Here is a 23,738-nt window from a genome sequence, read left to right as displayed (position 1 = left end):
AGGGCAGAGGAAGCCCACATTCAGCAAAAGAGAGAACCAAAAAAAAAAAAGGTGTGAAACCTTGCTTTTTTGTAGTGCTTCATATTTAAATCTAACACAGAGTCACCTTCACAAATGCAGAACATGGTTTTATAAGCATTCCCATAGTGTGGCACAAGACTTATTCCAGAAGCAGGAGGGACCCTTCAAATGCCTCCACCAGAGGTTAGGAAAAGCTACATGCAAAAATTGCTCAGTATTTTTGAAATCCCCATCAAAGCTCCAACTCCTAGGAGCCACAATATTTACTGGGCATTAAACCACATGATGAGGATCGGTCCACCCAAACTTTGACATCCATCTGTCCACTGTTTCCTTCGAGCAAGCATGCCAAACACAGCAACGAGCCTTTCACTCTCCAGCACTAGATGCTACCAGAACATAAGCTACAATAACTTTTCTATTTCTTTATTTTAAACTCAAGCAGAGAGCAGGACAGATCAGGGATCCACGGGCCACCTCTGCAGGGACTTGCAAGAACAGGGGCACAAAGAGGCAGGCTGCCACCACTCCTGCTTTCAGCCCAGCAGCTTTTGCTTCTCAAGGTACAAAGAAATCTCTGCCTCGCCCCAAGACAAAGGCAGGCACAGCAGAGCTCCCAGCCCACGCAGGATCCCAAGGTCACAGAGTCAAGAACCCACACCCAGGGGCTCCCCATGGAGATAGGTTCCCCCCAAGATTTCAGAAGCTTCCAGTTCACCTGCAGCACAGCAACCACATCCACCCCACCCCTTCTCAGCCACCACATCACAGCCTCCCAAGCCAGGTTTTAACCTGCAATAGCCAACAAACTAGTCCATACCATAGCCAAACTGCTACCAGATCACTCTACGTTCACCTCATGCTGGAAAGCCCCAGTTAGGACAATATCAGAGGTTATTTTACCTTTTTCCAGCCAGCAGAGAGCAGCCCTTGGGAAGTCATGGTGTGCTTGGGTATCAGTGAGAGCCAGGCACACTTGGCCCACGTTGCTTTAAGTACACACAGCTGTGACGGGGGAACCTCCATTTACACCCATGCAAAGAAGCTGCCTTCAGATTACATAGTATTTTTAACAGGTGCTGAGGACTAGGCATGACAAAAGGTCATAAAAAATGGGTCCATTACCCCAGGGGTGCTTTCTCCCTCTCTTTATAACTGTTTTTAATTGATTCTGCAGGATAGAGAGCCAGAGTCACCTATTAATCCCAATATAAGTTTTTCCTTAAGTAAAAGTTTGGACTGGATTTACTTTTATCCAGATCTGTCCCCTGTGTAATTCTGTGGAAGACAATCAAGTTACAGTATGGGAAAATACAGACTTTTATATCTAAATTCAAGCTCTCCTCCTTATTCACTGCAGATGGGCGCAGGTGTAGGTAGTGGCTACTGATGCCATTTAAAAGCTCAGCTACACGGTTTCCCCTAAAGACATGTGGATGCTAAAAGGAAAAAAGTTGAAACTGCACAGGTCAAATGTTAAACTCATAACAACAGAAGCAGAGGTTCCTGTGACAGCAGGGCAAATTGGTCGCTTGGGTCTCCAGCGTTGCTCCCTGATGACCACAGGGTCCATAACGAGGGACCGCTGAGCACTTCATGCACCAGGGAACAGCCACCCAGGTGACTGGGAGATGTGTTTTTGGTCCCTGGGTATATGATATACTTCTCTCTCCCATGTCAGTACATGAAACTACTCCTACTGTATCAGATGATCATTTCCTAAGCATTTTCTGGAAGGAGGTAAAATCCCTTAACCGCCTTGGAATAAATCTGCAAGTCATTAGGCATCTTGAGGGGATGTGGGGCTCCAGCTGTGCCAGGCTGGGAGGCAGCACTCCTTCCAGGCTTGGAATAGCAAGAAAGGGGACAAGCATCTTTCTACTTAAGCCTCAAAAACCCCCAAGATACAAGCACAATACAATTTGATCATCTTTCATTTCTGTTTTTGTTTGGCTGCAGCCCAGTTAGTTTTGATTTGATTTGTTGGGCTTTTTCCACTCTCATCAGTTAACAGGAATTAAACCGAAGACAAGGCCCCATGCGTTTGATCAACCCACCCACGCGGTTTTGTAAACATCCAGTGAATCTACACATGGTATCACTCAGTTAATAAATAGAAGCTCATGCTCTCACCATCCTCATCACTGTGCAGTGTCTTGGAAGGTGGTGTAGTGCACCAGCTCCTCGCAGGGCAGAAACAAGGTGATGTTTTTTGCTGAGAAACTGGAATTAACGTAGAACTGGTGTTCAAGACAGCAGAGATCCAGAAGAAGGATTTCACGCCACCTCCAGAGGTGCATCTGCAACGTGAGCATGCTACGGGCGATGCAGCAGTGTTCCTGGTGGGCATCCACCCGCCTCTGTGTTTCAGAGGCCACTTTCAACCCCAGAGCCATCACGTCGTCAAGGAGTCATGTCCTCTTTGTCAGCAAAATCCTGTAAAGCAAAGGAGCTCAAGGCTATATGGGAAATGTTTTGCCTCTGGATAGGTTTCCTACTGCTTGTAGCTCATGACATTGCTCGTATAGATGAAAAGGGTTGGGGCACGAGGTCGAAGTTTGCACAGAAGACACAAACCTCTGTGTGCCCTTCTGTCCAGCTAGAGGGTTTAACAACACCGATCGGCTGTATGCTGTAGCCAGGAGAGAACAACATTCCCAGCTTTCTGGCTGTGCCTCCCTATGATGCCCAGCTAAAAGCCCTGACCACTTTTGTTGTGTTTGTTAGCTGATCTGTTATTTTTTTTTATTATTCTATATGTGTGTATATATATATATTTTATATATATATATAAATAAAAAAACCCCTTTTTAAAAAAATATTGGTCCTCCCCTGGCTTCACCTGCACTGCTCAGTACCTCGAGCCCTGGGACTGCTCAGTGATGCCAGCTGCACATTGCCTTGCCCTGGGGTCCGATGGCAAAATCATTATTTTATATATGTGGTTACTTTTTTGTTGTTCTTGTTGTTCAGGGTGGGGGAGGGAAGGGGAGGGCTGTGCTGAAGTCTGTCAGGAGGGTGATTTCATACCATGAAGTGAAGGGTACAGGTGACATGCAGATGTGCGGGAGTGCTCAGCTGGCTTTGATACCTGCAGAAGGCTCTGGGGCATCAGCAGGTGGATTTGGTGCGACCTCATCCTGCCAAAGACCCTAAGATTAGCTCTTTAGAAACGTGCTCAAAACCTGTTCTGTATGAATGAGCTGATTTGCTCCAAAAATGAGTCCCTGAGTCAAGAAGAAAATGGTGGAACTCACTCTCAATCTAGTACACATCTACTCATCTTCTTTGATTTCCCAGCACCCAAAATGCAGAGCATAAATATTCACGTGGGTACAAGTGAGGATTAAACCGTGTGTTGTACTGGATAGACCTAAGAGAGCTTTTGTCCTCTGTGTATTCCCGTCCCACCACCTTGCAGGCGCATGGGTTTCAGCAGGACTGCTTGCAGTGCCCTTGAGGAAACACCTCCTCAATAGAAAATACACATTTGTGGAAATCCCAATATTTATGAAAATTCTAAAATTGTTTTTCCCCAAAGCAAACAGTAAGTATCTGGTAAGTTTACAGATGTCCCCACCTCAGTTTCTCTGCTATGAGGACTGCCTCAGAGTGGAAAGCCAGGGATTTGAGGGAGCACAGGAAACCATATAAACTCCAGCTACACATCTGGCTGGAGCCTGGGCTCCTGCAGATTTCCAGTTTCTTGGCAGGTGGGCATGGATATCCGCACTCGCTTCCTTTGGGCATCTGGGAGCCCTGCACGGCGGCAGGCATCCTAGCAGGGTTTTTCAAGTCTCCAGCAGGGCTGGAAATCCCAGGTTTTCTGGCTTCCTTAGAGCTTTAGGGTCCAGGGACCAGAAACCCCCTGAGGCCTTGAGGATCAGGATTGTCCAAAAAATCCTCCAAAGGTAATGCTGTGGAATGCACAACCAGATGTGCACTTTTCTTTAAAAAAGCCAACAAACAAACAAAAAAAATAGAGGTTGGGTGCTGCCCAGCTCTTTGGCTTTGGCAGCAGCTTTGGTGGAGTGACGCACCCTCCAGATGCACATCCCGGTGGCGCTTGGCTCTACCCAAAGGACAACTCTCTCTGCCCATGGCCATGAGATACGCGGCCTCCTTCCGACGTAACAACCACTTCAACTTAGCCAGGTGGCAACCTTTGGGCTTCAGAGATGCTTTCGCCCCTAATTTCCATGTTTTGAAATGCTGCTTTAACATAAGCTATCTAAAACGGTGGTTAACGATCATACACTAAAAAAATTAATATGTATCTGAAGGGTGAGTGATGTATATTGATGGCACTTAATGCATCAGATTTTCTCCTCTGCTAACTGCTACCGAGAGTATCACATACTTTGTAAGGCTGTATCCACTGAAGAGGTCTTGCTGCTAACTGTGGGGAAAAAAAAAACAAACCTGCAACATGGTGTGTTTTTAACTCCCTAGGTTGCTGTTATGATGTCTAAATTATCATTAAAATCTGCTCTGAGTTCCCAGATGCAGGCACAGGCATTTCCTTCAAAACAGGGCAACCAGATTGACTCAAACAGCTTCTGTTTTACTGTTGTTGGTTTTTTTGAATTTTTTTTAACTAACCATTTTTTTCTCTCTGAAAATGTCAGAAGTTCACAGAAATTGGTAATATGTCCAGTGCAGGTTAGTCCTGCAAACAGATGTGGATGAATCCAAACTAGGGGGCTGAGCTAAATTCTAGGGGAACACAGCAAGGTTCAGAGCTCAGCATTGCAGCACTATCAGGAGATTATCATGGCTGTTGTAACTACCCGATTTTAAAGGATGATGTATTTCAGCCCAGCGAGGGGCTAAGAGTAGATACAAACTGACTACTCCTCCAAAGAGAGGCCATCAATTACCTGCCATGGCCCTTCCAAGGAGTTAACACCAAAGTATATAGTTTTATATAATTTATATAGTTTTATTCAACAGTATGCTCCCAATAATATCAAGCAGGAACTACCCTGAGCCATACTAATATGCACCTTTGCACAGGATCAAAATATATACCAAAAAAGCAAAATATACCAAAACGTACCAAAACAGCAAAAGCGTAGAGAAGCTGGTGGTGCAGCAGCCCTGGAAGCCCACCACCGTGCTCCTGGCCCCAGACCCTCCAGACACATGGGATCTGAAAAGTGCTGGTAGCATAGAACCCATCACTGCCTCTTTTAAAAAATGTTGGGGGTTTGCTGCCACTGCTGTGAATCATTGTCTTATATTAAAAATAAGCTATATTATGGCTACATGGAGCCAGTGACGTGAAGCTTTCATTGCTATCATCATCTCCTTTAGCTAATTCAGGAAGAAAGGTAACAGTGAGTGGAGAGGTGAAAAGTCTTTTTGAAGCCACAGGGCTCTTCCTTCAAGCTTTTGGCCATCATTGATAAACGCTGTAGTGACACAGGTCCTCGGAAGGCTACCTTAATGATCTTTAACAGGATGTTCTTTGAATGCAATTTCAGCAAAAAGCACTGCACTCAGCCAACAGTATAAAAAGCGTTTTGCCGGTACCTGAAGAAATGTGTGCAAAATTATTAGAGCTGCAAAGAATTGGGGCTTTTTTTCTTACAGAGCCAAAACTTGCCAATGAAATCAGGTTGGCTGATTGATTTCAGTTTTTATTAAGTCGTCCAGGTATGCTACAGCCACAGCCTTCATGTTAAAAATCTACTGCATTTTCATTTATTAAACATTAAAAAAAAATAATCATACAAGCAGATGCCATACTCTTAAATTTCTTGAAGCCACAACTGACTTGTAATAAAATCCCCCCGTGCACTACAAAACAGGGCTGTCAAGTCATAACAGCTCTATCACAGCTTCTGCTTCAGTCTCTGCTAGCCTTTGTGCAGGCTGCCAAAATTTTCACCTACCCAAGGGAAGTTATATTCAACAGCAGAGAAGAGGAAATTGGGCTCAGATGAGCTGCTCTCTCGCTGAGCAGATTGCACAGGTTGTTCTCTCATTACCAAAACGGCGAGGGTGGAGGGCTGAGGGAAAGGGGAGAGCCACGGGCTGCTGAGCAGCAGAACGATGAGCAGTTTTGGGTTCCCCCCCAGGTTTGTGACTCTCACAGTATGTTGTAGCAGTAGCCCGGCAGCACAGGGACCGCGATGGGTGGCAGTCAGCCCTGGTTCAGGCACCAGCGATATCCCTGCCCGCCTGAGGCACTTCCAGCAAGTCTTGTCATCTGGCTGTGCCCGGTAGGCGAGGGTAATGGGAGCAGGGATATCTGTCTCATAGTCTGAAGGCTTCTTAAGAGCAGGAGGGGGAAGAGCTGTGTGACCGTGGGTCAATTGTGCAGTCTGAAGCCAAAAAGGCCGAGAGGGTTTCTGCCTCGGGCTGTGCCTCAGCTATGCCAAACGAATTCTATGAGATCCTGCTCCATCACTTTCTTAAAATACCCTGCAGCGCCAAAGGTTTCATACCACTCCTGCTGCTGATTTTGCAGCATAGCTGGTGTCCAAGTGAAAACTTCTAAGTTGTTCAACTGCTACACCCATCATTACATTTGTTTTTCTATGTGCTGTGGTTTAATCATTGCCACCCTCTGTATAAAGCTGACTCAAGGCACGGCAACTTTTGGGTTGAACAGAAGGAAGAAAATTTCCACCTGTTAAGTTACAAAGTAGGCCTGAGATCTTCCAAAACGCAATAAAACCAACAAGAACCAAAGCAAAGGAGGTGTTTCACAAAGTCCGTGCTGCCACCTTGCCCCTCCTCTGTTGCCAAGGCATGACAACCGATACATGCAGAGAACAAAAATTAATGAGATTCAAACGATGAGCATTTTCCTTAATCAAGGATTTCTAAATCACTGTTCACTCCTTTGCCTTGCCAAAGCTGCTCGTGCCCCATCAAGGACTGGGAGCTGCTGCACCAGGTGCTGGTAACCCCCAGGGAAGCTTGGTGCTGAGCTCCCGAGTTTGCAGCCAGCATGAAGCCCCCTCCCTCGCCACCATCCCCTGTAACTGCTGCTTGGGGCCCTTTTGCAGCTGGGAAGCAGGCCTGGAAATCCCAGCCCCAGCAGAGAAATCGTGGCCTTCAGGGAGATGCGTGGGGGCTGGGGCACTATGGATGTGTGTGACATCACGGATGGGGGGGCTGGGACTCACCACCAGCTAACCGGGCACCTTGCCTTCGGCTGAGCCCACCTCATCGCACACATTGGCCTGTCTGACCCAGGAAGATTAAAACAAAGGAACAAACCGCTCAAGATTTAACAGAACTATTTTTTTCTTTTTCTTTTTCTTTCTTTTTTTTTTTTTTTTTTTTTTTTTTACTTCTGAGGGTTGGATAAAGTGTGCGTGGTCTAAAAAGAAAAATATGTGCACATTAAGCTTATAATGGTAGCAATAAGTCTCAGGGGTGTTTCTCCAAGTCACGGCTGGACTTTTACAATATGCAGAACCCCCTTTTAAGACATCTTATTCTACTTTCTCACAAATGCAAAGTGCTAGGCAATTATTGCAAGGTTGGAAATACCACAACCCTTAAATGACACGAGTTGATACATTTTTCTTGCAAGAATCTTACACTTTTGTACTCTGCAAAGAGATTTATAATGGACCATTCCCAATCCACATGCAAGACCCTGCAGAGCATCTCTGGAGAGAGCGGTAACTTTAGGCCTGTGTCCATACTCAGCTAAGGCTAAATGAAGGAAACAGGAATGCTTCCCCCGAGTCCTCTACTTCTGCCTCTGATTTTACTGAGCTTGGTATTTCAGGTAGTCAACCAGACCTTTTTTCTTCTCACCCTCCCACTGGAAAATTAATCAGCCCTTCACAAACTGTAGGTGAAACTTCTGACAACTCTCCTGCGCTTTTTCAGATTCTTTCATTCTGGAAGATGTAGTTTTTCTCAGCGTCGTAGTGGCAATTGCTCCCTCAAGATACAGGGCTAATATTTAGCCTAAAACATCAAATGCATTTTGGGTGTCTGGTGATCCAAGCCCACGTCATTTAAATTGGTTAAATATCTAAAAAATTATAATTTCAGTATCACAGTAACTCGGACCATTTGCAGCCAGCCAGCCCTATCGTAGCCACCTCAGTGTGTTTTGCAGTGTGACAAGAACTGCTGCTTGGAGAAAGAAGTCATATCTGTTGATAAAATGATAGAATAGCAGTAATCGGGTTTGGAAGTTTCCTTTCCAGCAAGCTGCAAAGACATTTTTTGACCATGGATTCATTGGGCTCTGTGCCTGTTGAGGCAGGATACTGTAGGGATACTGAGGACGCTGACTACGAAAGTGTCTGATATGGATTTCAGGTTGTTACAGTAAGTCCAGGACGAGGAGGAGAAAATTTCCCAAGTAGATTGTTTCACTAGTTTCTCACAAGGTGGAAAACTTTTGTTCTGGTTTTTTTTTTTTAATTTTTTTTTTTTGAAACTACATCCCTTCTTGTGGAGCAGTATCTACTACAACCCACAAGACCTCTCTTTTGAGAGTAACAAAATATTTAAACCGTAATTTCAGCACTCCCCTAGCAAGCACTTGGCAACTCAAGACTATAGCCAAGATCATTATACGGTCTCATTAGGAGGCTGTAGAACAGCTAGTGATTGCATATAATAAACATAAGGATTTGGGCCAAGGAAGCAATCCTGGCAGAGAGGTTCCTCTGAAAAGGCACCTAACAGATACCAGTGAAAACTGGTGTGTTGTTGAAACAGGCAGACTGGGGGAAAAGGGTGGTGGTTTGGTTTTTTTGGTGGTCTTGCCATAGTTAAAAGCAGACGAGATACATCCCATCAGACACGTTTCACAGCTTTGCCCCAAAAAAAGCACTCTCACCTCAGACTGAGAGTGCTTAAAAAGTAAACAGCAGGAGGTACTGTGCCAGCCGAAGAGACTAAGCTAAAGAGCTACTTGATTTCATAGTGTTTCTGTACTCTACATCCAAACCCACAGCTGAGATCACAGACCCTGGTCTATGCAGTGTAAACCTACATCACCATCCAGCGATGGGCAACCATCCGCTTGAGCACTAACAGCATGGACGACCTGGTTAGCATGTGGGTGCTCATAAATACCTTTTTTTTCCAGTCCAAACGCGTAGCTTAGCCAGCTATGGTACTCATTCGGCAAAGCCTATATTGAATAGAAACCGCAGAAGGAGGGAGAAGGAAGACTTTCTAGTTTGGGATGTGAAGACTATCAAAGGTCTCGAGTTTTCCAGCCCTGTGTGTTCCTTCTGCCTGGGGATGGGGCCGCTTACCTGCCCCGCTGGCAGCATAAGCATCTATAAACATCTATAAAGCTGTTATAATGGTTGGCTGCTGCCACGGACAGAGGTTTACCTCAATGTGACCTCACTGTTTCGTTTTATATTATTTTATCTTTGTTTGAAGGAATCTAATTATCTCTCTGACTTAGTTACAGTTCTTTATATAGTCCATTTTTCGGTGTCTTTGATATGCTTTTTACTTTCAAAAAAACAACAACTGTGGAACCTGGTATGAAGGGGATAGTTTATATATGAGGAAGAGATAAAAAGAGGCAGAAAAATAATCTTACTATGGGTCGACACCTCCTCTCCCCAAAACCCCACATGCACAATGACAGAATGAAAGTTGGGAACAGAGAGAAAGAAAAACGAATCAAGTAATGACAGAAATTTTTAAAACCGACCAAAAAAACCCCAGGAAAATATCTATACCTAAGCCTCAGAAAGAGATTTTATTTGTCCGTATTGTTTCCTATTTCCATTTGACTTCCCTGGCAGGTAGCCCAGCGCTCCATCAGTTGCAGGAAAGGAAGTTACAGTATCCCATTGTTGCAGGGATTGAATTTTATTGCTTTGCTATTACAATTAGGCAAGTATTAACTCAGCTAATGAGGCATAACTTTTCTTTTTTTAAAAGTATATACAGCTGGGAATTGTGGATTAGTCCTTCACTAAAGCCCCCCCAAAAAACAAAACAAAACAAAACAAAGAACCCCCAAACTTTATGAAAGTGAAGGAAAGAGATTCAAAATAGTGAAATCATAAAAGGTGATGCAACTTTAAAGGGCCACACTAAAAGTAGGGAATCATTATGGCTGATTAGCTGACAACTAGTCTGAGGGAAAGCTGCATGGTTTAGCAGTTACCAAACCTGCTAGCAAACGTCGAGCTAGCTGTGCAAAAAGCACCCAGACACTGCAGAAAAGGTGGGGAGAACACCCAGGACCCTGACTTTGCCTGTTTGTGTGTGGGATGCATGTTCACGGTGCAAATTACGAGCTAGAGAGGCACTACCGCTTCAGCAACCTGGATTTTTGGTGGATTTTGTTGAGGGTTGGTTGGTTGGTTGGTTGGTTGGCTGGTTGGTTGGGGTTTTTTTTGGTTTGTTTTTTTGTTTTGTTTTGTTTTGTGTGTGGTTGGGTTTTTTTATTTGTTTCCTTTTGGTTTTCTTTTAAGCATCATCTGTTTCTATTAAAATGATATCATTCTCTAGCTAAAATTATTATTCTACCACTCTAAATCCTAAGTGGAAGGAAATGGCTACAGTGAATGTGATTTATAAGGAAAAAAATCACAGGCAAATCTGAACGTCTGGTGGGACCCCACATAGTCAAACGTCTGTGGCGAGAGATCAGAAGTGGAGAGTGCAGCAAGAGGAGCAGTTGACAGTGCAACTATGGAAGAAATACTGCTCTGACCCCAAATATTGCTGTAGTCACCTCCCATTCTGAATTCGGGGTTCTCCAGGAGGTTGGGCCACCAGCCCCCATGGATGGGGACCCACTCTCACCAGCACAGGAGGGCGGCTCAGGGCGATGCTCGGTGGGCACGGCAGCGGCTGGCAGGTACCAGGGGAGCCTGCAGGAGGGAGGGGGGGGCTGTGACACACCAAACTTTTGTAGTTTGAGCCTAATTTGGGGGCCTGTTGAACTGCATGAGGAAAGATGGGAGTTCTCAGAGCAATAAAAGGGAAAAGAGTGAACAACCCTGCGAGAATAAATCGCTTTAAGCGATTCGACTATACCCAAGGACTGGTTTCTGCTGGGTGGGGAGAGGGATGGCAGGAAAATTAGCCTCAGGGATGCTTATTGGAATCCCCTGGTCAGACTCTAGCGCAAAGCTACCAGAGCTCCATTTTGGTTTTCATTCCCACAAATAGTCGTTAGCATATATAAGTTTTTTCTGGCTTCAGTTCAGTTCAGCTCTTTATGACTAAATGTTACACCCTGTGCTCACACGAACTCAGCGAGACTAAACGCGTGGGTTTGGGGTTTTGTCCTTGTGGGCCTTGTGCCAGGAGGAGAGATCCCGGCCCGTGGGGAGGGCTGGGGTGGGACCTGTGCCCTCTTCTGGGCAAGGAGCAGAGCCCCCCCAAGGCAGGCATTGCCTTGGTGAGACACGGAAGGGGCAGCGCCGTCGTGGCACGCATGCTTTGCCCATGGCGAAGCAGCCTCACTGTACAGCTACAGCACAGTTTCCTCTAGGAAGGATCTATAGTATTTGTTATATATATATTATATCTATATATTATCTCTACGGATGTCTGAGACCTCACGTCTGATGTTTGATGCTCAGATGCGTTTTACTGTTGCTGCTACATGTCATGGCTTAGTGATGATTCGGTTCAGACACAAGCTCAGCATCTGCTTCCCTAAATCCCCACATATTAAGAACATAAAGCTCTGGTTATTTCACACTCTCTTGCAAACATAAACTTTCGAGAGGTCTGGAAACTAAACTCAGTATTAATTACAAATCCACGGTGAATACATTCAAGTGGCTCACTTTACTGAAGAGATTTAAAAATTGAGCTTTCTAATAATATTAGGATAAACTGGATAGAAAAGGAGCATAGATAAAGGATATTTCCCCCTTTATGTAGATAGCAGCAGGGAGAATTAGAAGATTTCTAACAATCCCAGACAGTGGACCTCGACTACCTTTGTAGGATGCTTGACCTTATCATCAACTTCAAAGTCACACAGCAGTGCTGAACCTCAGTTGTTCAATCTAATTAAAAACAAATAATGAAATTTGCTAACCAAACAGATGTTACTCCATGCTTCTTTAACACTGACTCTTAGTAGCCGCTTGCTCGCAAAAGTTCAAGACATAAGCTGAAAACCTGGACATGCAGTAAAAACATTTGTCCATATGTATTTTATTTTTATTTTACAATTAGGGATCCCAGGAGTCAGAACAAGTGATTGATGCACTCAGGTTTGCAGAGTTTGTGAGATTTACTACAGCCACGTAAGAGACTAGCCCAAGGGTAGCCACTGGCTATTCTCTTGGAGAAGTCATGGAGTCCAGGCAACTAGGAAAGAGCAAAGATCATCCTGAGCTTTCCAACGGGGAAAAAAGCAGAGCCAGGCAATTACGGACTAGGTATGCTAATCTCAAATACCCAGAAAGATATTTTTTTTTTATATATATATATGTGTGTGTGTGTGTGTGTGTGTGTGTATATCACATAATACATTTCTAAGCAGCTGGAGGATTACAAGGTCTTTAGAAATCAGCTAAGATTCGTCAAGAATAAACAAATCATGTCAAACTCGTCTAATTTATTTCAGTGACGGGATAATCTAAAAAGTAGTAGATGTGATTTATCTTGTCTTTAGTAAGACTTCTGGTGCTGTCCCACCTGACATTCTGATGAGCTAACTGGGGAAATATGGGTTATTATGGAATCACTGTAATGTGAAAGCAGAGCAAGGCGAACAAATCTTGTGTACCGAGTGCTCTTCATTTATCAGAGGTTCTCCGGCCATCTGAAAAGCATAACAAGGAAGCTGAGAGAAGCCTGTCCTTCATTTTTCATGCTGTTCACTGTTTGCATTAGTAACTGGGATGATGAGCATGTGCACATTTATATGTCTGAATGAATCAAGGCTGACAGAAATATTTCCAGGAGAAACATTTTTAAATTAGGAAAGTAAAATGCAGTAAGAAAGACACAAAGATTTGGACTGAGGACTGAAAAAGGAAATGAGTTCACACATAGAAACAGGAAATAACTGACCAGGCTGTGTATGTGTCCAAGTGATAGTTTGGAAAGGATCTCTGGAGTTATAGTGGCTCAGAAAATGAAGGGAAGTCAATAATATGGATATTTGTCTGAATTAACAGGAGCAGCATGTCTGAGACAGCAGAACTACCTGTCTGCTTCCACTTGGCGCTGCTAAGGCTTTTACCGGTATAGATATCTGGGTCTGGGTATCGTCCTTAAGAAGGAATGCAAGGTAGGAAAAAGTCGCTTGGACATTACTACAAGAAAAAAGAAAAAATCCAAACCAAACCAAACAAAACCCCAAACATATCCGAATTTGTGGAACTGATTATCCTCAATTTATCCCTCCAGATTTGAGCTGAGACATGGTGGTGGCCTGCAAGGCATTTGCTTGCTCTGCTGCTCTTCAGGTGAATGCATCCTACTGCCGTCCCAAAACTGGCTGTGAGTATTAATACCTTTTTACAAGAGATGTAAGTTATAAAAGCATTAATATCCACTGTGCCCTTCGGGATATAAAGCCAATGCAAGGTACCAATAAGGCTAAAGGGACAGGTAGGAGTCAGCGTACCAGAACTGCCGAAGTGAAACCAATTGCCAGTGTAGTTTGCATACTGCATAGATCAGAGCAGCACAGCTGCTTCCCTGTCCTTCCAGTTACAGCACCGAAACCCACTCATCAGAAGTTACAATGGCACCATACATCCCCACTGCAGCACAGCGGGATGTTACAAAGAACAAGTGGATTTCAGTCCAGCTGTTGGCATTTAATGTTAAGTCCTGTTCTGGGTAGCTCTTTCTGGCGATTCCCCTTTTTATGGACGATACCAAGACAAAATTAAATAATAATAATTAAAAAAGTATGCTACAACCACGTCCATAAAATTTATCAACCTGCAGACTCCAGGACAGGTATATCATTCATTGTTTTGTACCAGTAAGCACAGTAATATACAAAAGCATGCAAAATTCTTTATGGTACAGAGAGATCCTGTAACTTCACTCCTCAAGTAGCCGGCGAACATTCAAACCTCTCCTGTTTTTCTAGGCAGATAATTCCTGAGATGCAAAGTTGTGTTGTATATTGGTATTTTCAGAGACACTGCATTTCAGCGAAGCATACAGAAACAACTCGGTAGGGACATAACAAAACAGGAGCGAAATATTATCTAACAGAGATACTCAGAGGCAAGAAATAATCATGGGGTTAAATTACAGTAAGCGGTGGGCTTTTTTATTTTGTTGAAAAGTACATCTTTTACTGGATTCAACATAGTAATAAGATGAAAAGAGGTCCACTGGCAAGGGAGGAAAAAAAGCAAAAGTTTGGAAATACTTGACACAACTGAAATAAATGACAGCTTTTTCGATGTCCCATAGGCAGGCCGTAGGAGACGATGTTTTCCTGTATCCACAGAGAAAGTAAAAGTCTTTGACTGGTGTCAGTCAGTTTAGCACAAACGTTGGTCTGCCTAAAACCTGTAGTACTTGTTTCTTTGAATAGATAATATAGGTAATATCTAGCTTTCACTCCGAACCCATGCTTTAACACTCAGAATTTATCCATATTTAATTACAATTTTATCACACTTCTCTAATCAAATAAATTTACTTTGTCCTCCAAGCAATCACCTCAGTATTCCAGTATGTAAAAAATACTTTCATTATGTTTATTATAAAAATATAAATGTTTCCACTACAAATCATTTTACATTAGTAAGAGGCCATCTACAATTGCACAATATATAATCTAAATGAGTAAGTAATGCTTTGAAATACAAGTTAAAGTAAATACATATTGCCAATCAAATCACATCTATACATTGCTTATTGAATGCTAAGTAACAGCACAAAACTAGATACGTTAACAGAAATAAATAAAATGGAAACTATATTTAAAGATACAAACCCAATAATACGGCATGTCATTTGATGAGTAGTTGCATTTTGCTGGATGTCAGTAACCGATGCAAGTCCTGTACAGGAAGATGGCCACACGAATTCTAGTATCTCTACTCCACAATGAAGAATTGTACACTGCTATGTATACATATGTACACGGGGACAGGGAGTATAGGATGCTTGCAACAGAGGCCACTTACAGTACAAATCAACTTTTGACAGCGAGAGAAAACTAAACTTATTTTTAAATTCCTATATTCCTAATAGCAAAGAAAAGCAAAATCAATAGCAAAGAAAAGCAAAATCGAGTTTCTTTTTTTTTTTCTTTTTTTTTTTTTTTTTCCCCAAGCGTCAGTGAGATTTAATCTGTTAGGCTGAGCATGCTCAAACAGTGGGCAAGGAACATGACAGGATACTAAGAGAAAATTGAGGGTGGTTGGTGCAAAGTTTTCAGTCATCATCTAAAACTCTACGAACTGGTTCTGTGTTTTCAGAAGCATTTCACCGATGTCTTCCCCCCACCCCAGCCCCTCGCCCCTACGCTCCAGCAGCAGGATGAAGCTGAAGAGAAATGTCACGAGGAATATGTTATAAAAAGCCGTCCCCACACAGCTAATGTCTGCAGATGGATTTTGGTGACTTACGTTCACTAACAACGTCTGATTTAGAGGAATCTCAAACTGAAGAAAAGATTCTGAACGAACCAAGAGCAACGGAAAACACAGCTTTTCTATTCAGCATGCTGCTTTTCACGAGAGATTGTGGCAGATAAAGAGAAGTTTTCTTTACATCTTAAGTGCTTTGTTCTCGCTTTGTTCTCATTTTCTTCCATTTTTACTTTTTTATTTCAACTTACTTTAAAACGCATTCATTTTTCTTTCAGAAAATATTACTAATTACTACCCTGTGAGTGTGTTTCAAATCCAGTCCTTTACAGCATGCTCACTGCCAGCACTCATGAAAGTCTCTAATTCTGCTTCTATTTAGCAATGCGTGATAAATATAATTCCTGGACCCATAAAGAACAATTTAAAAGCCGATTCAGCCACACAAATCTTAGGACCTGATTCTTCCCTTACGTGCCCTACGCTACAAGGAGCTTCATAAATCCAAATACAAGAAAGAAAGCACAAGTAGTTCTACCTGCTTTTGCACACCCAGCGAAAGGCAGTGTGCCATAAAGTCACCTGCCTCCCACGCAGTCTGGGACTTTGAGGGATTCCCTTTTATCCATCAGAATCAGGGTTCGATGCCAGCATGGCAGGTTGGGAGTCAGAGTGGTTTCCACTAGCACCCAAAGCCTGATGTCTGCGTGCCTGGCATCACCTCTAGAGCCTTCAGAAGCTCACCGGTACATAGCGCAAGCAAACCACTTGTTTTCAGAGCAAGTTGTGTCTGCTCAGAACCGGGGCTGACGTGCTCCAGAGCAACGGCTTAAGAGTTGGTTATTGGAAAGATGCTGAAGATGAGGGGGCTCCCAAATTCTACCTTCCAGGCTCCTGTTTCCCCTGGGAAATGTGACCACTCTCCTAAAGATCAGCTCCTCTCTGCTTTCTTTCAAGGAACAGGTGCCATAAGGAACCTGTGCCAAAAACTCGAGTCCCCTGCAGGAGGTCACCACCTGGACAGAGCTCTTCTATCTCAGACTTAGGTAAAATTACATACTAAAGCCCCATTTCACAGCTTAAAAAATCATCCTTTTAAACTACTTATCCTTGGCTGCAAGTGACCATATATCAGCGCAAGGACCTGCAGCTGCCCACAGGGTCCTGCACCTCCCAGCTCCCACCAGCGGGAGCAGAGCCGGCCAGACCACAGCCAGGCATGGACCGCTCCCCAGTGAACCCAAAGAGCATCCTCAGTCAATGCAGGATGCAACCCTGACTCTTTTTTTTTTTTTTTTAAATGTTTGCTAGGCAAATCTCCCACCTGAACGCCACCTGAGACCAGTGATCCTGATTTTGACAGCAAAGCAGGCCTTCGGGAAGTACATGAGACTGATGTGCTGGCCCAGGGCAGATACTGATCTAGATACCCACGCACCTCTGCCAAAACTCAGGGCCAGCTTAAAATACCACTCACAGCAAATGGAAGGAATCTCAACGAGTCCAGATGCTTTTTGTAGTGTCAGAGCTGGAAAAAGACCATCTTTCTTTCCTTCTGTATTTCTTACACGATGTTACGAGTATAAAATCGTCTAGTAATTGACCCTCAGACAATTTCTCAGGTTGAACCAATGAAGTTTTGATAATATTTGGCACTTGGCAATAATACAGCCAGGTTAAGGTATTTAAGCATAAATATAAACAATAATGGGAAAAAAAAAAGAAATAAATAAGTCTTCTAAAAATAAGACTTGTTTCTACTTAAATGAAGACAATTAGGGAAGCTAACATAATGGCAAAAATCTTTTGTCAGCTAACTCAAAGTCACTACAAACTTAATTTCTGTGTTCCTTTCTGAAGCTGAAATAGCATGTTACAACGACATTATAGTAAATATGGCCAGACAGGTTGTGAGGTATAGTCCTCTATTTCCCTTGCTTTTAAAGAAATAAAATACCTGTTACAGATCTCTTCTGTATAAAAATACTGCAAGTCTTTCTTTCTTCTTGTTTGCTGTATAGATCAAATACGCAGCTTTTATGTCCATGGGTTTTCTGTGTTATTCAGTCACTTAATATTCAAATGGCTCTAGGTTTTAGTATCACTGGTTTTTACTTGGAAGGATTTTTTACCTTTTTTTTTTTTTCCTTTGAAATTTACTATCTGCGTTAACAGTCAGTCAAGAGCACCCACCCTTTAGGATTAACAGATAGAAAACAAGTTCGCTCCTATTTTTAAGGCATTTATACTCAATATTTGAGTGTCTTAGTGGGTTCAGAATTTCAACCACTATGTTTCCCAACTGTTGCAAAGAGCTCCTTTAAATTCTGCCGTTTATCAGCCATCACTTTTGACCTGTGACGCAACTTTTCTCTTTTTCTCTCTCCTGAGCAACATCATTTTGGTACCTTACACAGGAACAGGGCTGTTCTTTGTATGAGTTTCTAGAGCTTTGATACTGCTAACAATCTTCTTTTGAGGCCCCACAACTGTAACGCCAACTTTCTTCATGTCACTGGAAAAAAAGAGAAGAGGCATGGGGTGAGCAAGCATACTGTCTCTGTGTTTCCCAGCACTGATGTGAGCAAATCAACTGGCTCATCTTCTAATGTTGCACTGGAGGAGCCTCCAGGTACAGTGATACCGCTGGAACACCAGCCAGCAGGAAAAGTGCTGAGCACTGCTGTACGAAAACAGCAAGAGGCCACAAAAGAGAGTAAAAACTCCTGGAGCCTCGTTGTGTTTGCTTACCTGGAAGAAAAGACAACGCAACAGTGTTCTCCGGCCGTACGTGCACTGGGCTTTAGGGGCCAGGGGCTCACTCCTGGGCCAGCAGCGAATGTGAGCCTCTCTAGCCCCCCACCCCCTACCGGCCTGATGGCCTTTCCTGCAGTGCTGACAGCCCCTCCGAGGGGCTGATCCCCCTGAATGGGCACCTGAACCCTGGTGCACTGAGAGTAGTGGCTACACGGCCAAGCTGCCCGCACCCACCCCGCTCCTCCCCCAGTTCTCCTCCGGTTCCTTTGTTCCCTGCAACACAGAAGTGGTGTAACGCGGGTAAAGGGCTAATTAACCAGTGGCTCACAGGAAATTGGGCATTCCTAGAGGACTGCTGCACTGTCCCCAAAGGGTAATTGTTATAAAAAGCCATTAGCAGCCTTTTTATAGTTGCAATAATACACTAATTAACGGCATTGATGTGTTTAATTGTCAGTATCGCAGCTGCTGCTTACTTCTTGGTAGCTTGTCATGTGTTTGGCTAGCCCAACAGGGAACCACCATTCCCTTTGGCTATAAGTTCCTAACTGTATTTGCTGCCTTTCCAGGTGCAAAGAAAAGATTATCCTCCTCTTCCTTATCACTAGAACAAAGACGGACTGTGTTAGAACGTAATACACTTGCGAGTCATAAACTTCCAAGTTTAGTGGTTTTTACTTAATTTAATTTAAATGTCAAAACTGGAGGCAGGAGGCAGTTCAGCCCCTCAACAATCATTATCATGTAGGAGGAAAGCAGCTACAACGATCTGGCTCTGTCTCCCCTGGTTTGATAAAATATGGGATTGGCAATAAAGGAAAAAATCGGCACGTGCGCCAGCTGTGGGGAAACCACCATATAAAAGGCAAAATATAAAGAATCAACAGAAAAACTCCTAAACTGTGAGTGAAAGAAAGCGATGCTGGTGTACCAGATGATGCACGGTGCTACTGTGTCAGAAGAAATTTGGAATTTCCTTGTTATTAGCAAGAAAAAGCTACGGGACTGTGGCCTTCACACAGTCACCAGAGCACCTAGGTTTTGCACGTGTATTGCAGCTGCAACAAATATTTAAGTTTGTCTCTTTTAATGCAAGAATATTTTAGCTAAAAACCAGAAACTCCATATAAAAACGCTATTCTCATGCTTATGTTTAAACGTGTACCTCTAGCCACAACTAATGACGAAGAGCTGTAGTCAATTCAAACTTACTCTGTAGAAATCTTGGCTATTGTATCACAGGAGCTGTACTCCACGCCTGTGAAAATCTCCTTGCACTGTCCTGTCCGAAAACCATTGAGCCAGTCACCTGTTGTGCGGAAGGCTGAAATGTCAATGTTACTTTGGTCCAGGAGAAGGTTTGATGGCCTGAAATAAAAATAAAAAAAAAAAAAAAGAATGAAAAGAATGTGCTGAAAGTTAGGGAGCAGGGAGATGTACTGATTTATTTGGTATGGATTTATTTATGCTAAACTTAGTGTTGGCATTGTAGAAGCTTCCAGGCTAGACGGGGCTTTTCTGTTCGCCTGTGGATGCTCTCTGCTGCTGCGGCCACTGCACACACGCACACTGGCAGCTCTAACGAACGCCATGTAACCATCTTGCTTAAGAGCACCAGCTTCTCATGCCCACGTTTAAATCACGGAAGCATCACTAACTCATTTAGTGTGCTGTTACCTTACAATTTAAGGTGTGAAACATTAGCAAACCCAAGCCTCATTTAGATTATATTTATGTGATTCACCTAGTCCCAAACAACACACAAATGATGCACGTTCTAGTCTCCAAGCTGAGCCTGTTGGTGGAATTTACACATATCAGCTATCCCGAGTATTGAAGTCCACTGGCAAATCCTAAATGTTCCTTCATAAGTTAGAAGCACTAATAATAAAGACACCAGTGGCTTTAAAAAAATTGTATCAAGTCTAAATATCAAACATGAAGTGAATTTGTGAGACAAATGTAACTGCATGAAACTTGCACGCAGCAGCACACAGAGGCAAAAATGAGGATGTTTGCTATTAAAAACACTTAGCCAAGTGTAAAATGCAATTGCCATGCCCAATTTAAAATCGATGCTCACTTTAAGACTAAAACTTCCATAAGAATATCGTATGAATAATTTAGAAGTGAGAACTAAATAATCTCCTGCCTTTGACATTAACTTGGTGCTCCTGAAGGATGCTCCACTGACATGATTTGCATCCAAGTTCTCTACTTGGAAAACAACAAAGAAACCAGTAAGGAACAAACAAAACAAACACAATGAATCCAACAAAACATACGTTCATGCTTCTTTGCACATTTAAACCTTTTCCATCTGCATAAGTCTGCCTATAGGCAAAAGTCTGCCTATAAGCTATAGAGAAAAAAATATTCTCAAAATGTTGATTAAAGACTTAATTTTCTATACAGAAGGAATATATTGCAGCTGACTCTGCATATGACACATGGCAAAAATGGCTGCCCTCCCTTTGATGCAGAAATTCAGTTCTCTCTGGTATGAATACTCTCGTTTTCATGGTCTTGGGAGCCTACTGTAACTTCTTACTTGAGATTATCAAGACTAAAAATAAATGACAGCTCTGCCATAAAGTGACTAGTGTCAGGCTCTACCACAGCTCATTTTAGCCGTCGAACTGGAACACAAGTTGGCCCAGCCAGTTTCCTGAACTATGGCTGCAGTCCCTGGAGAGACAGAGGCATTTCCAGGCAGGGGGGTTGTCCTCTCCAAACGAGGTCTTCCAGGCTAAATGGCTTGGAGGAGACACTCAGCTCCACGAGCGGTGAACCTGTTCTCAGCTCTTCCTCCTCACTAACATGTTGGCTTATTCTAAGAGGTGTGAGAAGCCCCTGACTACTAATAAGTCATCTAATTCTAGTTACCTTTCTCAGTGCTAATTAGCAAAACAACTTCTTCACCTAGTCAGATGTTATTAGAGACCTCAACTCTATTTCTGCATTTTTCCCCTCCATTGACAAACGTTATGTCCACACGGGAGAGCTTTTTAACCTCCACCCAGCAACATTCATGCTCCACTGTCAGTTCACTACCTTCTGGGTGTCCATCCCAGGCTTAAAGCTAAGCCTGTGCTTAGCGATGCTACCATGATGGTGCTACTCTTGAGCACAGCAGACTGAACTGGACGATGTTCAAAGCAGTTATCACGCAACTTTACAGTCTGTCTTCTGCCCCAGAAATGTTTTTTCCCTGTGGCTCCAGTGAAACATCACCTGTGCAGGAGTCTGAAGTGACTTTTGTCAATGGAAAGATGGGAAAATGAGGGGTGCTTAGGCTAGCACTGGAATTTAAAGGCAGAGATTAGGCAGTGTAATGGGTAGGTGAGAGCTACTGGTCACTTTGATTGATTTGGGCTGTAAAACACCTTCTTCACCCCAATCCCAAACCATCTCTGAGCACTGGAAAAACAAAACAAAAAAACAACTGGGGGGAGATTGTAAAGGTGCCAAAGAGAACAACGTATTTAAATACCAGTGAATTTAAGCTCATAAAGAGCCTAGAAAATCCAAGGAAAACTTCTCAATCATAACACAAGTCTTTATTGAGTTTCATCAAGCTCAGCAGCACTACAATAGCGCACTCTTGCAGTACATCTCACTCGCACTGGAACTGGGAGATATCACATCAGTTACACTGAAACTTTTACCCTTCACCTTTGGACAAAAGAACAATATAGCTCGGGGGGGGGGCGGGGGGGGGGGAAACAACAAACAAAGAAAAACCAAAACCAAACTAACTTTTGGCATCAGCTACATATTAAACAGCAGCTTTTGCTGCGGACGTTTTGCCAATTGTTATCCATCAGCTGATTTATTTCAGGTTCAGAAAATTCTTTTAAGATCTTCCTCCCTTCTGGGATTGCAGGCCACAATTAAAGACCTCATTAGGTGCTTTAAAATCTTCATTTCAAACCCACAGATGGACATAACACCACTGGAGATTGACCCTCCGTTTTCACCAGCTCTCAGAGCAGTGATCTCCCTGGTGGGACACGTTTTGCCTGATGACCTTCCTCCCTCCCAGCTGGGACAAGGCACTGCTGCAAATGATCATGATCACTGGCACCAACTATGGACTTCACACCCCAGGAAGAGCCGCAGGTGGGAAGGAAAGTGCCAGAAGACCACAGAAACATGCTCTGCCCCCAAAACACTGCAGAAGGGAAAGCACAGCACGGCCGCACCGAGACACAGACTGAGCTGAGGGCAGCAGATGGAGCACACTTCATGTTACTGTTCTCTAAAACCAGATCTTAAGCACCTACATGAGACCCAGCTTTAAATGCCCTCCAGCTAAAGGCTGAGGTTTGATAATCAGGCCCAAGATACTTTTATTCGGTAGCTGCACAGCCTGCATCTCCCTGACTACTGTTTGTCCCATGAAGAGCCAATGCTTTTTATTTATAGTTTTCTGGGTATAGCATCTGGAATCCCAAGACATTTATTAAGAGTATTTATGAAGTGTTCTTAGTGATAAAGCATGGAGATTTTTTTTTCCAGCCTAGTATGTCTTTTTAACTTAAATCTAATAAAACAAGGCCTGACTCAAGAATCACTAATGAAAAACAAAAATGTATAAACAACTTGAAATAGAACAGGTATCTAGGATTAGGAATTAGAGTGGCCCAAAAGAGCTTTTATGTTTATTACTTGGATCAAAGTATCATCAGGACAAAAAATATGACCTAATTTTAATGCAAGTGACCTCAGAATAACCAGCACTGTAAAGTATCATTTTTCTCCTTGTAGGATTCTAAACAAAAATTAGTTACTTTCCTCCTCAGAGAGGACATCTGGATAGTTTATCAATGAGCAGGAATTTGCCTCACTGCAAAGAGCCTGTGATGTCTCCTCGCATGCGCCAAGGGAAAGCTGGGCTTTCAGAGCATCTGCATGCATCGGCAAGGGGTTTTTTTTCCCCCTGACCCAGCCCCTAGACAGAAGGTCTGAACATGAAATTTATGGTCTGGGTGATGTGCGCCATGAGCTCACACTTTACTAGACAAATTAGATGGGTTGCAATCCATGCAGCTGTAAACGACGTCCTGCAGGGTTCCACCTGATCTTTTACAGCTTTTCATAAATCAGTACCTACTAGCTTCAGAAGAGAGTCATTAAAAAGAAATCATGGAAATTACATGTTTGCTCAGGGGAAGTGAAACAGAACATTTCCCTCTGTCTTTTCTTCTCTCCCCTCTTTTTTTTGGAACTGTCTTTATTGTTTTGACCAACTATGCTGTACCCCATCGTGTCATCTTGTGACAGTCGTGGAAAGACTCTACCCTGTTGATCCTGATTGTGTGCCTATCTAAGAGCTGTATTTACTGACATGTGGTGCCCTGAAAAAAAAATAATCAGCAAGACTCAGGTTAGAGAGACAATTTTAATGGCAAGCTGCCAGTTACAAAACGCCCTGTTGCTTAAAGCTTTCTCTGGATGCGC

General features: G+C 43.2%; 1 protein-coding gene across 2 annotated transcripts in view; it reads right to left on the bottom strand.

The window, feature by feature from the left end:
* Nucleotides 1-15,457: 15,457 nt before the first annotated feature.
* Nucleotides 15,458-23,738, bottom strand: part of EPHA3 (EPH receptor A3) — a 231,260-nt gene continuing 222,979 nt past the window's right edge. For both annotated transcript variants that reach the window (XM_055802903.1, XM_055802904.1), the window contains exons 16-17: nt 19,488-19,643; nt 15,458-18,033 (exon numbers count right to left, since the gene is read on the bottom strand). In XM_055802903.1, the coding sequence (XP_055658878.1) occupies nt 17,928-18,033; nt 19,488-19,643 (262 nt within the window). In that variant the 3' untranslated portion in view covers nt 15,458-17,927. The remainder of the gene's footprint in view (nt 18,034-19,487; nt 19,644-23,738) is intronic.

Source organism: Falco peregrinus, chromosome 4 (assembly GCF_023634155.1).
Source record: "Falco peregrinus isolate bFalPer1 chromosome 4, bFalPer1.pri, whole genome shotgun sequence".
Taxonomy (NCBI): Eukaryota; Metazoa; Chordata; class Aves; order Falconiformes; family Falconidae; genus Falco; species Falco peregrinus.
Note: the sequence above shows the minus strand (reverse complement) of the source record. Positions and strands in the feature narration are given on the sequence as shown.